This window comes from Rhinoderma darwinii, chromosome 3 (assembly GCF_050947455.1).
Source record: "Rhinoderma darwinii isolate aRhiDar2 chromosome 3, aRhiDar2.hap1, whole genome shotgun sequence".
Lineage (NCBI taxonomy): Eukaryota > Metazoa > Chordata > Amphibia > Anura > Rhinodermatidae > Rhinoderma > Rhinoderma darwinii.
Genome location: NC_134689.1, coordinates 125,867,381 through 125,884,807, shown reverse-complemented (window position 1 = coordinate 125,884,807; position 17,427 = coordinate 125,867,381). Strand labels below are relative to the sequence as shown.

General features: G+C 45.4%; 1 protein-coding gene across 1 annotated transcript in view; it reads right to left on the bottom strand.

The window, feature by feature from the left end:
* Positions 1-1,931: 1,931 nt before the first annotated feature.
* Positions 1,932-17,427, bottom strand: part of LOC142751092 (tyrosine 3-monooxygenase-like) — a 74,259-nt gene continuing 58,763 nt past the window's right edge. Inside the window, exons 7-12 of the mRNA XM_075860067.1 lie at positions 13,121-13,256; positions 12,395-12,464; positions 12,120-12,176; positions 4,684-4,779; positions 2,944-3,077; positions 1,932-2,268 (exon numbers count right to left, since the gene is read on the bottom strand). Of these exons, the coding sequence (XP_075716182.1) occupies positions 2,109-2,268; positions 2,944-3,077; positions 4,684-4,779; positions 12,120-12,176; positions 12,395-12,464; positions 13,121-13,256 (653 nt within the window). The 3' untranslated portion in view covers positions 1,932-2,108. The remainder of the gene's footprint in view (positions 2,269-2,943; positions 3,078-4,683; positions 4,780-12,119; positions 12,177-12,394; positions 12,465-13,120; positions 13,257-17,427) is intronic.

Sequence of the window (17,427 nt, the reverse complement as noted above, 5' to 3'; positions counted from 1 at the left end):
GTCTGCACCTGAGTCTATGTCTCTGAGACTGACTCCATCTTCCACCACTCAAGATGGCAGGCTTAGGAGTGGGAGAGCCTATCACAGCCTGGCCAGACAGAGCTAGCTCCCGCCCTCTGTCTATTTATACCTGCCTTTCCTGTTCCTCCTTTGCTTGTGATTCTTCTCGTGTGGTTTCCTGGCCCAGCTACAGCTTCTAACTATTTGATCCTGCTCCATACTGACCCTGGCTTACTGACTACTCTCCTGCTCTGCGTTTGGTACCTCGTGCACTCCTGGTTTGACTCGGCTCGTTCACCACTCTTGTTGCTCACGGTGTTGCCGTGGGCAACTGCCCCATTTCCCTTAGCTTTGTGTACCCTTGTCTGTTTGTCTCGTGCACTTACTGAGCGTAGGGACCGCCGCCCAGTTGTACCCCGCTGCCTAGGGCGGGTCGTTGCAAGTAGGCAGGGACAGAGTGGCGGGTAGATTAGGGCTCACTTGTCCGTTTCTCTACCCCCATCATTATAGTAGGCATGAATGAGGATAATGCAGCTGTAGACCTTTAAGACGTAGTTAAAGGGGTTTTCCACTTTCTGACAACTGATGACCTATCCACTGGATAGGTCATCCGTATATGATCAGTGCGTGTCCGACACGCGGACCCCGCACCGAACCGCCACTTCGGCTACCTCTGGGTGCCGGACGATGTTGCCGGAAGCAGATGGCTCCAGTCAAAGAATAGTGGCCGAGCTGCAGTATTGCAGCTCTGCTTCTATTCAAGTGAATACGAGCAGAACTGGAGTTCTGCCGAACGGCCGCAATGCAGTGGTCGGGGCCATCTGCTTCCAGCTCGAACTAATGCATCCCGTTCCAAAGATCCGGTGCACGGAGGCAGCAGGAGTTGCGGATCGGTAAGGGGTCAGGATGTCGGACACGCACCGATCATATACTGATGACCTAGGTCATCAGTTTTCAGAAAGTGGACAACCCCTTTAAGTTGCAAAAATTATCTACATTTATAATAATGCATTCAAATGATTGCCTGGTTTAGAAAATACATTTTCAAATACCCTTTTAGGGAGTTCTGAGTTAAAGGGGTTTTCCCACCAGGGACATATCCATAGGATATGTCATAAATGTCAGATAGATGCGGGTACCACCTCTGGGATCCGCACATATCTCTACAACGGGGCCCCCTAAACCCCGTTCTACCGCTCTGTGTTCCGGCTGATGCGTATGATATCCAACCATGAAGAAGATTTCCGTAACTCCCATAATAGTGAATAGCAGTTACGGAAGAAGCATATCATGCGAACTACATTCTATGGGACTTACGGAAACAGCGTAGCTCAGCGAGCTGAGCTGTTTTCGTCTTCATGATCGGAAATCACACGCCTCAGACGCAATACAGAGCAGTAGAACTGGTTTTAGGAGGCCCTGTTCTAGAGATAGGTGCATGTCCCAGAAGTGGGACCCACGTCTATCTGACATTTATGACATATCCTGTGGATATATCATATATGTCCCTGATGGGAAATCCCCTTTAATAGAAGGGGGTCCTTTGTTCTTGACCCTCATCTTTTAGCCAGAGTGGAAAACGGCTACAAAGAGCATCATTCCCTTTGGAGGACTCGGCACTTGCAATCATTTCATGAACGGTCCACTGATTTCCATGTGGACTCTGGACACCGCTGGGAGATTGGACACTTGCTGCTGTGCTACCCAACAGATTACATCTGATCGCTGGTATTCTCAGCAGTAGGACATCCTGTAATTAGCGTATCCTTGGGGGACCCTTTAGAAAAAAGGGATTGCTTAAAGAAGATAACACTATAATGAATTTAATATAATGAATCCAGTAAATGAGAGTGGAAGAAACAATGAGATTGATACCACTTATTTATTTGAAATTTTGTACATGTCCATATATAAAGTATAAGACATGCACACTTAAGTTATTGACTTAACAAATATTATATTCTAGCCCATGGCTGTCAGGCATGATGGAACAACAGTTCATCAGAAATGTAAATAGTTACAACGCTACTTCAGGTATGTTGATATGTATTATTAGGATCTTTATGCCATCTTTAATACTCTATACATGTAGATTTCTACATTTGATTCTAGCATATATTGTCAAGTGCAGAGCAAAGACTCCTCAGTTCATCTTTTATCTGGCAGAGGGCAGTCCTGACCTTCTGAAAAGAGTCTAAGATCTCAACGCTGCAAGTAAAAGGATCGTACCGGAAATAGAATGGCTTCTTCATCTTCACAGCATATTGTCTGGGAAAACAAGTCAAGAGTGTTTAGCCACACATACAAGTTATAACCTGTCATTTAAAGTAAAGTAAATATGGCAGTAATGCAATTATAAAGTACTAAAATATTCAAGGTTTGCATATTTATATATATATATATATATATATATATATATATATATATATATATATATATATATATACATATATATGTACATATATATATATATATATATATATATATATTATATAACAGCCCCTGCAGGGTCGGCTGCATCCTTGTGTCTGCTCATTCACTGCAGTCAAAGCAGTGCTGCTGCCTCTATTCAGTGCTGTGTATGCAGTAAAAGAAAAGACGTAATAAGAAGTAACAGTAGTAAGAAGGAGTAGTAGCTGCTTCTGTTTTCTCTCCAGGATCCTGGATTGCAGGAACAGAGACGTTAAACTAGTTATTTACATTTATAAGGGCGCAGGTTTAAAGCCCAGGATCATGTACCAGACAATTTTGGCGTATGGTCATTAACAGGTTAAATACTTCCCAAGCGTGCAGCCTTTCTACTCTGACAACTGGATACCGGGGATAGTCGGGAGGACGCCATAAACAAAAGATTGTCGTCCGATCCTGCTGAAATCGGCAGGTTTGGCTGATTTTTATATTATGCATATGGCCTGCTTCACACTATTGTAGTGTTATACTCACCTGAGTTTGACTTTGGAGTCTTCAAAACTCTCTGATACAAAATATACAGGCTGAAAGGAATTGTCCTGGTATGGTTGAATTGCAGTGACTTCTGGATCAAAGGGCTTTAGTTCTGGCTTATTTGATAAAGCATACTGAAAATACACAGCCATAGTTTAAATAGTAATTGTAAAAATGCATTTTAACACAAATACAGTGGTCCCCCAAGTTACAATGGCCTCAGGTTACAATATTTTGACCATACAATGGTCTTTCCTGGGCCATTGTAACTTGCAACCACATTCAACATACAATGACACAAAAGGTTTGGAACTCAGATGCGTGTGATTGGCTGGAAGATCCAGCCAATCAGCATGGGCATTTTACTGGTAAAACACTTGTAATGCAGTGCATGCCCTGATTGGCTGTCCACTTTCGCTAGTACTACAAGTCCTGTACTGCCCTTTACCTGCGCCAGTATGAGTTGCTTCTTTTGACACCAGGTGAGGACGGCTCCATGTTATATTTCTGGTACACTGTGTACTGTTCAGGCTCCTGTAGAAGCTCCTGTCCTCATTGCAGAAAGTGATTTACAGCCTCCAACAGCTACAGTATTGCTGACTTTTCTATGTGAGAACTTGCTTTATCTGTATTAGTTATCTGCTAAATCTTTTTTTTTCTTATCTGTGGTTGTAATTTTGGGGGCTTTGGAACCAATTCTTAGTTTTCCATAAAGTTATGGTCTCAAGTTACAATATTTTCAACTTACAATCGTCGCCCCGGAACCAATTAATATTGTAACTTGAGGTACCATTGTACTTACAGTACATGCTTTATTTGTATTTTGGTGCTTATTTGTCTTCAATCCACCTTTTTTTATCATTTCGTGTGGACATTTTGGGGGCTTCCGAACCAATTACCAGTTTTCCATAGGGTTATGGTTTGAACATGCAATGGTTTCAACATACAATGGTCGTCCAGGAACCAATTAATATTGTATGCTGAGGGACCACTGTATATAATAACGATAGGATAGGTCATCAGTATATGATTAGTGGGGGTCCAACACCTGGACCCCACACCGATCAGCTGCTCTAGCTGCCTCCGGGCGCTGGATGTTATGCAGTCTATGCAGAGTTCCGAGCCAGAAGCAGATGGCTCCGACCACTGCATAGCGGCCATACCGCAGAACTGCAGCTCTGCTCCTATTCACTTGAACAGGAGCAGAGCTGCAGTACTACAGCTCGGCCACTTTTCTGGACCGGAGCCATCTGCTTCTGCCATGGGTATCCGGTGCCTGGAGGCAGCCGGCGCAGCTGATCGATGCGGGGTCTGGGTGTTGGACCCCCACGATCATATACTTATGACCTATCCTGTGGATAAGTCGTCAGTTGTCCGTGCTCGGGCAACACTTTTAACCACTGCATACTAGGAACACCCCAACAGATCTGCCGTTTAGGAGATGTTTATCCCTGTCGACACAATTTTGTCTTTATCAAAGTTGCTCAGATCCATACACTTACCTATTTTACCTGCTTCCAATACATCAATTTCAAGAACTAACTATTCACTTGCTGACTAATATATCCCACCACTTGACAAGCACCATTGTAACCAGATTATCAATGTTATTCACTTCATCTGCCAGTGGTTTTAATGTTATGACTAAACAGTGTATACAGCATCTTGTTCTTGCTACACATAACCAAAATAAGAAAATGTTTGAAGTTATTAATTAAAATATAACCCAAAAATTCTTACCAAGAGTTCCCCATAAGATGACAACAGGCCAGCTCCATAGGCTTTGACAGATCCATTCTGCTTGCAGAGTCCGAACTCAATGGTGAACCAGTACAGCTGGAATAATTTGCAATCATTTAACAATATATATTTCCTCAAGTTACTTCATTTTCTCACCGGACACCTGTAACTGTTGTAAAATCCACCCTCTCCACTATAACTGTTGTAAAATATGGTCAATTTGGACCGTAAGCAAGTGACTAGGAATTTTGCTACAAAATTAGCTTTAAATTGGGTTGTTTTCTGCTGAACCTTTGGGGCCCATTATTGTGTAACTCTAGTGCCAATGGCGGTTCCTTTGGTACTCTGATGGGCCAGAAGGAACCTGGATTAGATTTTACCATGCCCAATCCTTTGTTTCCTGAGAGATAAGCATCTCTACAGGTGTTTGACAGCCGCCTATGGGGGATAGGCGGCTGTCAAACACCTGTAGAGATGCAGGAGTGAATCAGAGCATGTAGGGAGATAACTGTTGACCAAACAAGCCTTTGGCCAAAAACTAAAGTGCATGGCCTTCTTCACACTATTTCAGCGCATTAGAGATATTCTTTAATAAACAGGACAGTTGAGATTTGATTATTTGTCATGGATATTAACAAGGTACTTATGTTCCTTGTTTTGTTCTTAATTATATTTGCTATATTTCGTAGAAGAAAATTGAAAGCAGCTCTCCAGGCTCCTGTTTACTAATTTCGATTTGTCTCAGTATGTGTGGCAATTACCATATAGTCTTCCTTTTTCTCACTGGTAATTTAATAGACTGTACTTTGTCGTCATTCTGCCCTGACTGTAATAGAAATTAGCTCTCCATGAATTCTTGGCAAGCCTGTGCTGGACTTGTGTTTATACACAGGAGCCATCTGAAGAGACAGAGATGCAGTGCGGAGATGTTAGGGATCTGCCAGGTACTTCATCTAGCTATACTCCTGGGATTAATCAATCCACACCTGAGGCCAGACCTGTTCGACTGACACCATCTCCCACCAACCAGGGTGGCAGGCTCAGGAGTGGGAGAGCCTATCGCGGCCTGGTCTCTCGGAGTTAGCTCCGCCCCCTGCCCTTTATTACCTGCCCTGTGCTCTCCCTCAGTGCTTGTAATTCTTTTGGATTCCTGGCCCCACTGCTGCTTGCTCCAGCCTGCTTCTGCAGTGCTTCTGCCTTGCTGCAGTTCTGCTTGACCTGCTTTGCTTGCCCTGGCTTGCTTCTGTCTCCGTGCCCGCTCGGGTGTACTCACTTCGTCCTGGTCCTGACTGTTCGTTCGCCGCCCCGTTTCCTCGTGGCGTTCCGTGGCTACTGCCCCTTCCCCTGCGTGTTCCCTGTTTGTCTTCCTGTGCACTTAGCCAGCGTAGGGACCGCCGCCCAGTTGTACCTCGTCGCCTAGGGCGGGTCGTTGCAAGTAGGCAGGGACAGGGCGGTGGGTAGATTAGGGCTCACTTTCCCTTCACCTCCTTCCTGCCATTACATAATTACAAGCCTTACCTAGTCTACCATTTCTCCTACGCTGACGCTATCATGGACCCCCTTGAGACCCTGACCCAGCAGATGCAGGGCCTCTCCCTACAGGTCCAGGCCCTGGCCCAAAGGGTCAATCAGGGTGACGCTGCTTTAGTAGTACCCCTCACCTCACCTCTAGAACCCGACCTCAAGTTACCTAACCGGTTTTCAGGGGACCGTAAGACGTTTCTCTCCTTCCGGGAGAGTTGCAGACTGTATTTCCGCCTAAAGCCCCACTCCTCAGGTTCCGAGAACCAGCGGGTGGGTATCATCATATCCCGACTCCAGGAAGGGCCCCAAGAGTGGGCCTTCTCCTTGGCTCCTGACGCCCCTGAACTTTCCTCTGTTGATCGTTTTTTCTCTGCCCTCGGACTCATTTACGACGAGACTGACAGGACTGCTTTAGCCGAGAGTCAGCTGGTGACCTTACGTCAGGGTAGGAGACCGGTTGAGGAATACTGTTCTGATTTTAGGAAGTGGTGCGTAGCTTCTCAGTGGAACGATCCGGCCCTCAGGTGCCAGTTTAGGTTAGGATTATCTGACGCCCTGAAGGATCTGCTGGTTAGCTACCCCTCGCCTGACTCCCTTGACCAGGTTATGGCCCTAGCAGTACGACTTGACCGACGTCTCAGGGAACGTCAGCTAGAACGCTTCAGTGTGCTCCCCTCTGACTTTTCTGCGATTCCCCCCGAGGTCCCGTCTCCTCGCCCCTCCACGGAGGACTCGGAGGTACCTATGCAACTCGGGGCCTCCATGTCCCCTCGACAACGTAGGGAGTTTCGCAGAATGAATGGTCTCTGCTTCTACTGTGGGGACGACAAGCATCTACTGAACACCTGTCCCAGGCGCAAGAATAAGAAGCCGGAAAACTTCTGCGCCTAAGTGATCATCGGGGAGGTCACTTGGGCGCACAGGTATTTCCCGTTAATGTGAAACGCAATAAAATTTTGCTTCCCTTTCAGGTCTCGTTTGCTGGCCGGTCTGCCACGGGCAGTGCTTTCGTGGATTCTGGCTCATCTGCTAATATCATGTCTGTGGAATTTGCTATGTCTCTAAAGATGCCTTGTATTGATTTACCTTATCCTATCCCTGTAGTAGGAATCGACTCAACCCCCCTTGCTAATGGTTATTTTACTCAGCATACTCCTGTTTTTGAACTCCTGGTTGGCTCCATGCATTTGGAGCAGTGCTCTGTACTGGTGATGCAGGGATTATCGTCTGATCTGGTTTTAGGCCTTCCCTGGTTGCAGTTGCATAATCCCACATTTGATTGGAATACTGGGGATCTCACCAAATGGGGTAATGAATGTCTTATGTCATGTCTTTCTGTTAACTCTATTTCTCCCCGGGAGGAGGTAAACACGCTTCCTGAGTTTGTTCAGGACTTCGCCGATGTGTTTTCTAAGGAGGCCTCCGAGGTGTTGCCCCCCCATAGAGATTACGATTGCGCTATCGATTTGGTGCCTGGTGCCAAGCTTCCTAAGGGTAGGATATTTAATCTTTCATGTCCTGAACGTGAAGCGATGAGGGTGTATATCCAAGAATGCCTGGCCAAGGGTTTCATTCGCCCCTCGACTTCTCCTGTAGGTGCTGGCTTCTTCTTCGTGGGGAAGAAGGATGGTGGTCTTAGGCCGTGCATTGATTATCGTAACCTGAATAAGGTCACTGTAAGGAACCAGTACCCACTTCCTTTGATTCCGGATCTTTTTAATCAGGTTCAGGGAGCCCAATGGTTTTCTAAGTTCGATCTACGGGGGGCATATAACCTTATCCGCATCAAAGAGGGGGATGAGTGGAAAACTGCGTTCAACACACCCGAGGGTCATTTCGAATACCTGGTCATGCCCTTTGGGTTGTGTAATGCCCCTGCTGTCTTCCAGAATTTTATTAATGAAATCCTGAGAGAGTACCTAGGTAATTTTCTTGTTGTGTACCTTGATGACATACTGGTGTTTTCCAAGGACTGGTCCTCCCACGTGGAGCATGTCAGGAAGGTGCTCCAGGTTCTTCGGGAGAATAATCTGTTTGTTAAGACTGAAAAATGTGTCTTTGGGGTACAGGAGATACCATTTTTAGGGCAAATCCTCACTCCTCATGAATTCCGCATGGACCCTGCCAAGGTTCAAGCTGTGGCGGAATGGGTCCAACCTGCCTCCCTTAAGGCGTTACAGTGTTTTTTATGGTTCGCCAACTATTACAGGAGATTTATTGCCAACTTCTCAGTCGTCGCTAAGCCTCTTACGGACCTTACCCGCAAGGGTGCCGATGTCCTCCATTGGCCCCCTGAGGCCGTCCAGGCCTTTGAGACTCTCAAGAAGTGCTTTATCTCGGCCCCCGTGCTGATTCAGCCCAACCAAGAGGAGCCATTTATTGTGGAGGTTGACGCTTCCGAGGTGGGAGTGGGGGCCGTCTTGTCCCAGGGTACCAGCTCCCTCACCCATCTCCGCCCCTGTGCTTACTTCTCTAGGAAGTTTTCGCCCACGGAGAGTAACTATGATATTGGCAACCGCGAACTTCTAGCCATTAAATGGGCTTTTGAGGAGTGGCGGCACTTCCTGGAGGGGGCCAGACACCAGGTAACGGTCCTTACGGATCACAAGAATCTGGTTTTCCTAGAATCGGCCCGGAGGCTTAATCCTAGACAAGCTCGGTGGGCACTATTCTTTACCAGATTTAATTTCTTGGTTACCTCTAGGGCTGGGTCCAAGAATATTAAGGCTGACGCTCTGTCACGTAGTTTCATGGCCAATCCTCCTTCCGAGAAGGATCCCGCTTGTATTTTACCCCCTGGTATAATCGTCTCTGCCACTGATTCTGATTTAGCTTCTGATATCGCGGCTGATCAGGGTGCAGCTCCCGGGAACGTCCCTGGGGACAAACTGTTTGTTCCCCTGCAATACCGGCTGAGGGTACTCAGGGAAAACCATGACTCCGCTCTATCTGGTCATCCTGGCATCTTGGGCACCAAACACCTCATTACCAGAAACTATTGGTGGCCTGGGTTGCCTAAAGATGTTAGGGCTTACGTCGCCGCCTGTGAGGTTTGCGCTAGGTCCAAAACCCCTAGGTCCCGACCTGCGGGCCTACTACGTTCCTTGCCCATTCCCCAGAGACCTTGGACCCATATCTCCATGGATTTTATCACCGATTTGCCTCCATCTCAGGGCAAGTCGGTGGTGTGGGTGGTAGTCGACCGCTTCAGCAAGATGTGCCACTTTGTGCCCCTTAAGAAGCTACCTAACGCCAAGACGTTAGCTTCTTTGTTTGTGAAACACATCCTGCGTCTCCATGGGGCCCCAGTCAATATCGTTTCTGACAGAGGGGTACAATTTGTTTCCTTATTTTGGAGAGCTTTTTGTAAAAAGTTGGAGATTGATCTGTCCTTCTCCTCCGCCTTCCATCCCGAAACTAATGGCCAAACGGAAAGGACCAACCAATCCCTGGAACAATATTTAAGGTGTTTCATCTCTGACTGTCAATTCGATTGGGTCTCATTCCTTCCCCTTGCTGAATTTTCCCTGAATAACCGGGTCAGTAACTCGTCAGGGGTCTCCCCGTTTTTCTGTAATTTCGGGTTTAACCCAAGGTTCTCCTCCGTCTCCCCTGGTTGTTCCAATAATCCTGAGGTAGAGGAGGTTCATCGGGAACTGTGCACTGTCTGGGCCCAGGTTCAGAAGAACCTAGAGGCGTCCCAGAGCGCACAAAAGATTCAGGCGGATAGTAGACGTTCTGCTAACCCCCGGTTTGTCGTCGGGGATTTGGTCTGGTTGTCGTCCAGGAACTTGCGCCTTAAGGTCCCGTCCAGGAAGTTTGCTCCCCGATTTATTGGACCTTATAAGATCATTGAAGTCCTCAACCCTGTATCCTTCCGTCTGGAGCTCCCCCCATCCTTTCGCATACATGACGTCTTCCATGCCTCCCTCCTTAAACGCTGCTCCCCGTCCTGGTCCCCCTCGAGGATACCTCCTGTTCCCGTTCTCACCCCTGAGGGGGTGGAATTCGAGGTGGCCAAGATTATGGACAGTAGGATGGTCCAGGGCTCCCTCCAGTACCTGGTCCATTGGAGAGGATACGGGCCGGAGGAGAGGACTTGGGTACCTGCCCGTGATGTTCACGCTGGGGTATTGATCAGGAGGTTCCACCTCCTCTTCCCCACTAAACCGGGTCCCCTTAGTAAGGGTCCGGTGGCCCCTCATAAAAGGGGGAGTACTGTTAGGGATCTGCCAGGTACTTCATCTAGCTATACTCCTGGGATTAATCAATCCACACCTGAGGCCAGACCTGTTCGACTGACACCATCTCCCACCAACCAGGGTGGCAGGCTCAGGAGTGGGAGAGCCTATCGCGGCCTGGTCTCTCGGAATTAGCTCCGCCCCCTGCCCTTTATTACCTGCCCTGTGCTCTCCCTCAGTGCTTGTAATTCTTTTGGATTCCTGGCCCCACTGCTGCTTGCTCCAGCCTGCTTCTGCCGTGCTTCTGCCTTGCTGCAGTTCTGCTTGACCTGCTTTGCTTGCCCTGGCTTGCTTCTGTCTCCGTGCCCGCTCGGGTGTACTCACTTCGTCCTGGTCCTGACTGTTCGTTCGCCGCCCCGTTTCCTCGTGGCGTTCCGTGGCTACTGCCCCTTCCCCTGCGTGTTCCCTGTTTGTCTTCCTGTGCACTTAGCCAGCGTAGGGACCGCCGCCCAGTTGTACCTCGTCGCCTAGGGCGGGTCGTTGCAAGTAGGCAGGGACAGGGCGGTGGGTAGATTAGGGCTCACTTTCCCTTCACCTCCTTCCTGCCATTACAGGAGAGTAGCAGTTTCAACCAATGATGAGACAGGAGGGGTGTCTCAGACTACCTCAGATTCCCTGTAGGCACTGTTGCTAGGCTGTAGTCACAGATCATAGCTCTGCCCTAACGGAGCGGACTGTGCTAAAAAAATAATAATTAATCAGTCAAATAAATAGCAAGAACTGAGGAAAATATAAAGCAAGTAACATTACCTATAGGTGACTTACATATAATTTTCGATCTCAAGACTAGACATTTGCTTTAAAGGGGTTGTCCACGAACAGACAACAATCCACAAGATAGGTCATCAGTATATGATCGATGATCAGTGGTGATCCGACACCAGGACCCCGCACCGATTAGCTGCTCCGGCTGCCTCCAGGCACTGGACGTCCATACCGGAAGCAGATAGCTCCGGCCACGGAATAGCGGCTGAGCTGCAGTACTGCAGCTCTGCTCCTATTCAAGTGAATAGGAGCAGAGCTGCAGTTCTGCAGCACGGCCGCTATGCAGTGGTCGGAGTCATTTATTTCGGCTCTGACTACTGAATACCATGCACCGATCATATACTGATGACCTATCCTGTGGATACGTCATCATTTGTCCATTCGTGGAAACCCCTTTAAAGTTTTATTTTCAGGGGGTTAATAAATTAGCCTGACAGTAAAAATGGTCTCAGCCGGTCTTTGTTTACTTTGCTGCAATGGTGACGTACCGTACATTCACATGACTGCTGCAGTCAATCACTTGCATGTACGACACAAGGTCCAAGTAGTCACGTGGATAAATGGCACGTCATCAGTGCAGGACAAGTAAAAATAGACCGGTGGGGACAACTGCAGCGTCGGCGCTGGAGCGTTGCGGGATATTTATTTATTTTTTGTTTTTTTTATCCAATATCTTATTGTCAGGATTATTTTTTAGTCTCCTGGAAAACCCCTTTACGGGAAATAATTTCCACAGGGCTGTACTCCCCTTTTATCTTAATTCTTCAAACTTGCAAATGTAGTGATTTTTTTGACTAAAATCCAATGGTTAAAGACTTGATATATGTACAGTTCCCTAATATACAAGTGAATAATCCTAAACCTCTACCTTCACTTTAATTAATACGTCAACAACTTGAGACTTACAGTAGACAGTTTTTCAATATCTTCATCAGATGCTCCTAGTGATGCCAGACCAATATCCTGCAGAAATAACCATTCCTAAAGTTTTATATATACACCGATTATGGGCCTTATGAACAGTAGTAAATGTGGCAATATGTGTAGTGGATCAATAGAAAATGTACAAGGTTTTGCTTATAATAGGTTTAGGACAAGATTTTAATTGACACCTGCAATGCTTTAGTTTATATAAATAAGTTATTAGGAAATGACACGTTTATTTCAGGCCACTATCTTACCTGTGAAAACTGTGCAAACTCTTTATCAGCAAGCATGGGGATATGGCCCAATAGTTCATGGCAGCAGTCGCTAAAGAAATAAAATATGTATAAATTGTATGGAAATCGCTTGTAATATATACACAAATTCATGCAGATTCAGCAAGGTCACCAACTCAGGTTGATAGGTAGAAACGAAATAAGTTCTACATACTCAAAGAGCATATTGATTGAGGAGTCTAAAGGAATTTCAAATAAATACTTACTAAGACAATGCCTCTTCTGTCCACAGGTTGGGTGTGGTATTGCAACTCAACCTCATTCACTTTGATGGAGCTGCACCACAATACCAGACATAACCCATGGGAATGTTTCTGAAAGTTGTCATGTTTTTCTAAACCGGACATCCCCCTTAATTCTAATGACATAGCAGCATTCAATGAGTGGTTGTTGTACAACAGTCCCACCACAAATATGCCAAGCTGAGTATTACCCATACCACAATATAAATATACCAGCCAGCGCTTACATGCGAGAACTCACTCAGTAATCACTTAATTCTAACTATTGCTTCAGTCACAGACTAGCAATGAGGAAGACATGTCAGACACATACGATCACAAATGGTTGCAATACTGGAATCTAGGACTACCACAGAGACATATAGACGGCATTTTGCTCCTTAACCTATTAGTGGCCAGTAACACTTTGGACATAGATTTCATTAATGTAATTAATTGTACTTACGGTTCCGGTGAGTGCATCACAGCTGAAGGATGTCTTAGGTACTGGGTACTTGGAAACACACGAAAAGCTAAACAAGCAAGGAAATCCCGTGCAGAAAGCAAACCAGCAGCTGGTCTCAGTTTGTACCCTGTTCTTTCTACACAGAACACAACACTCACTGTAGTCAATGAGGCCAAAAAAATATTATTTATTGAACTGACATGTGAATTCCCCAGATAATAGTGTCAAGGTCAATTATTATTATTACTGGTATAATAGGAGAAACATTGTAAACTGGATATAATATGATAGACGGCACTGTCTAAAATCTTATACAAATGAGAGAATTCGTAAGATGTATTGTCTGTCATAGGCAATATTGAAAAAGCACTTAAAGGCCACTGAACAATAGGCTGGATTTCGCTCAAAATGCATTTTAATGGAAAATTATCATTCAGTGTGGTCCCAATCCTGATGCAATTTATGTAAAAGGATTTGGAATTCTGGATGTAAAATAATCTGTATGGTTTACAGAGATACTGTATGGGCCCATAGGTTTATATGGGAATCGTATAATGAATCCATACAACACAGATCCATTATATGGCTATAAGCATATGAGACATTAGGAAAGCGTAAAATGCTTTGACATTGATAATAATTTTGAAATATGATAATAAGAAAAAAAAAGTGGGGAAAAAACATCCACAGGGTTTGATTCATTTCCAGTACAAGTTTCCTTTATAGTGACTGTAGAATTTCTCAATGGTCATGATTTATTGAGTTTTTTGTTAGCAAAATAAGAAGGAATAAATAAATGTTTTTGTAATTAAAGAGCATTCCTGCCAATGTCGTCAGAACATATCGATAGAATTTAGATATGTCCGCTGACGCAGTAGCCTCTTAGGTAATATAAACCTCAAGCATTCAGAAAATGTGCATATGAAGTAAATATTTTATTGTGCGCATTCGTTTCTGAATGCCTGCCAAAAAAAAAATATTGTTTTCTAGCACATAGGCAAACCTCTCCATCCCTGTATTCTATGTTGCAGTGATTTCTTGAGGTTGTCACTTTCTGATGTTCCTAAAGGGGCCTGTTACTAAACAAGTCCAGAACAGGATGTCCTGTTTCCAAAAGGTAACACTGTGCTGTGAAATTTAGGTACATGTAAACCTGGGACAGGGGCCTAAGACTGGGAATGGGGAGAAGACAACAATAATTAAGGATCGATTGATAGTGAGTTGGTCACTTTACACTTGTGGATAACAAGTGCTTTTGGCTATAATTTTTTTACGTTCATTAAAATACAGTATATGTACATACAATTTTTACTAACTTTGTAGATATATTGCATTACTTATCTTGTACTGATCCAGGAATTACAGCCAGTATAGTGAGTCCAGAGCTGCATTGACAATTATGCTGGTTGTCATTAGAAACAGTCAACAAGCTTGTTGTCAGACACGCCCCTAACAGTTTAGCTAAACTCCTATAATGCAGTGGGTCAGTAATGCAGGCTGAGAGATATGCTCTACAGTTTATATTCCACTGAATAAATCTACATGAAAGAAAAAGAACCTTTGTAAATATTTTCTTTTATCTATCTTAACCCCTTAATGACCATGCTTGTTTGGATCTTTATGACCAAGCCACATTTTTCAAATCTGGTATGTCTGACTTTATCAGAATATAACTCTGCAATAGTTTTGCATATCCAAGTAATTCTGACATTGTTTTATTGTCACCTGTTGCACTTTATTTAGGTGGTAAAAGTAGACTGATGCGATTTGCGTAAATTAATTAAAAAATACAAAAATGTATGACATTTTGTAAAACTTTACATTTCTTCCTATTTTGAACTGCAATATGTCACATATGTACATACATACTGTACACATTTTTAATCAAATATATATTTCCATCACTTTACTCTATTTTGGCAGCACTTTAAAAAAAAAAAATTGAGCAATTTAGAAGACTTACAAATGTAATAATTTAATAAATTTTGAAGTACATTTTCATTTCCTGCACCAAGCCAAGTTTTCAGGGGCTCATATGTGTCAGAATGATGGAAACTCCCATAAATGACCCCATTTTAAAAACTATACACTTAAAGAGAACTTTTCACCTGCCCATACATGTGCAGCTGAGTGCACCAGAGGCAGGGCTTCAAAGAAGTACAAAGATGGCAGACATGGGGTCGGGGATTCTGCTAATGGAGAAGCCCTTGGCGTCACTGTCAATATATGGACAATGACGTCAGGGGCTCCTCCAGGAGAGTAATCCCTGACTAGCGTGTCGACAATGCTCTGGGTGTGGATTCACCATCTAGAGGGAGCCACAATGGCACCATCTAAGGGGAGGGGGGTGAGGCACCAGCTACAGAGGGGGCTGTGTGGCACCAGCTACAGAGGGGGCCGTGTGGCACCAGCTACAGAGGGGGCCGTGTGGCACCAGCTACAGAGGGGGCTGTGTGGCACCAGCTACAGAGTGAGCCGTGTGGCACCAGCTACAGGGGGGCCGTGTGGCACCAGCTACAAAGGGAGCCGTGTGGCACCAGCTACAAAGGGAGCCGTGTGACACCAGCTACAGAGGGGGCTGTGTGGCACCAGCTACAGAAGGGGCTGTGTGGCACCAGCTACAGAGGGGGCTGTGTGGCACCAGCTACAGAGGGGGCTGTGTGGCACCAGCTACAGAGGGGGCTGTGTGGCACCAGCTACAGAGGGGACTGTGTGGCACCAGCTACAGAGGGGGCTGTGTCGCACCAGCTACAGAGGGGGCTGTGTGGCACCAGCTACAGAGGGGGTTGTGTGGCACCATCTACAGAGGGGGCTATGTGGCACCAGCTACAATGGGAGCTGTGTGGCACCAGCTACAGTGAGCACTGTGGCACTATCTAAAAAGGGGATGTGTGGCACTATCTACAGAGGGCACTGTGGCACTATCTACAGGGGCCATGTGCCATTATCAAAAGGAAGCAGTGAGTGGCACTATCTACTCGGAGTGTGGGGCACCATCTACAAAGGGCACTGAGTGTGGCACTATCTATGCTGTTTTTTTACGCTACCAGTAGCGGTCAGCACATATCGCCAAGCCCTAATGATAAAGTGAGACATCACCTGCATAATCAGAGAGAGATACTGGCCATCATAGTAGTTGTCAGCCAAACTAGTGCACAATTTTTTATTTGTATGCAGAAATTCTGGAAATAAAGCCATGCCCCACTAGCCAAACCCACCATATAAGCCACGCTTCCATAAGACACACCCACCAAAGACACCACACCCTGAGTGTCCCTGGAAAAAATGTCAAATGTTGCCAACAATGCAGGTGGAAAACCTAGGATGTGATGGAAACACAGGTGCAGGACTGATTATAGTTATAGTACAGTTATCAGAGCTGTATCTTCTACAGAGCAGTGCATCTGTGATCATCACATGACCAGGGCAGCTCTTCTGGAATTAAATAATGAAGGTTCTCACTGAACAACTGCAAGCAGAGATCTTGAAAACTGGGCGGGGTTCTTAAAAATATACAAAACTTAATTTGTTTATTGACGAGTGTTAGCCATATTTGACAATTTTTCATGTAATATTTTCATATAAACATTGGCCAAAGCATTTGCTTGATGTAGTGCTTTGACACACTACAGTTTGTTGGAGCGACTAGAACTTCTGCACACACAAATATATCAGCTGGCAACTTTTTTCTCTGTGGTCCAGATGTTGTGCTGCCTTGTAACAGAGAGCCACCTGCTGGCTAAAGTAAAAGGCAAAAGTTCCAAATGAAACTTCCAAGTTCCAAATGTATTTACACCAGTTTTCTGACCCAACACCATATTTATTAAGCTCTTACGTCCAAATGCGTTCTAAAAAGTGGATGGGGCTTTAGTGTCACAACCTAAGCACCATATCAATTATTTTTATTTTTTATTACAATGCCAGGTTTGACCTAGCCTTATTTTAATCACTCGCGATATTCTTTTAGTGTTGAACCTGCCACACAAATGACATCATGTCATTGTAGGTAAGCCCCAACAGACTCATAAAACAGCCTGTGCCTGCTGCTTCATGAGTAGAATACAAGCTGCAAGATCTTCTGGCAGATTAAGACCCCATGCACACAAACTTATTTTTTCCCCGTCCGTAAATACTGGCGTAAATACGGGTCCTTTGTCACCCGTATTCCACCAGTATTTACGGACCTGCTATATTGCACTGCACTAATCGGCAGCCCCTTCTCTCTATCAGTGCTGGATAGAGAGAAGGGGCAGCCCTTTCGGGCAAAGTTTCCGCAGCGGAACGCAGCGATTGAAAGTAAAAGAAGG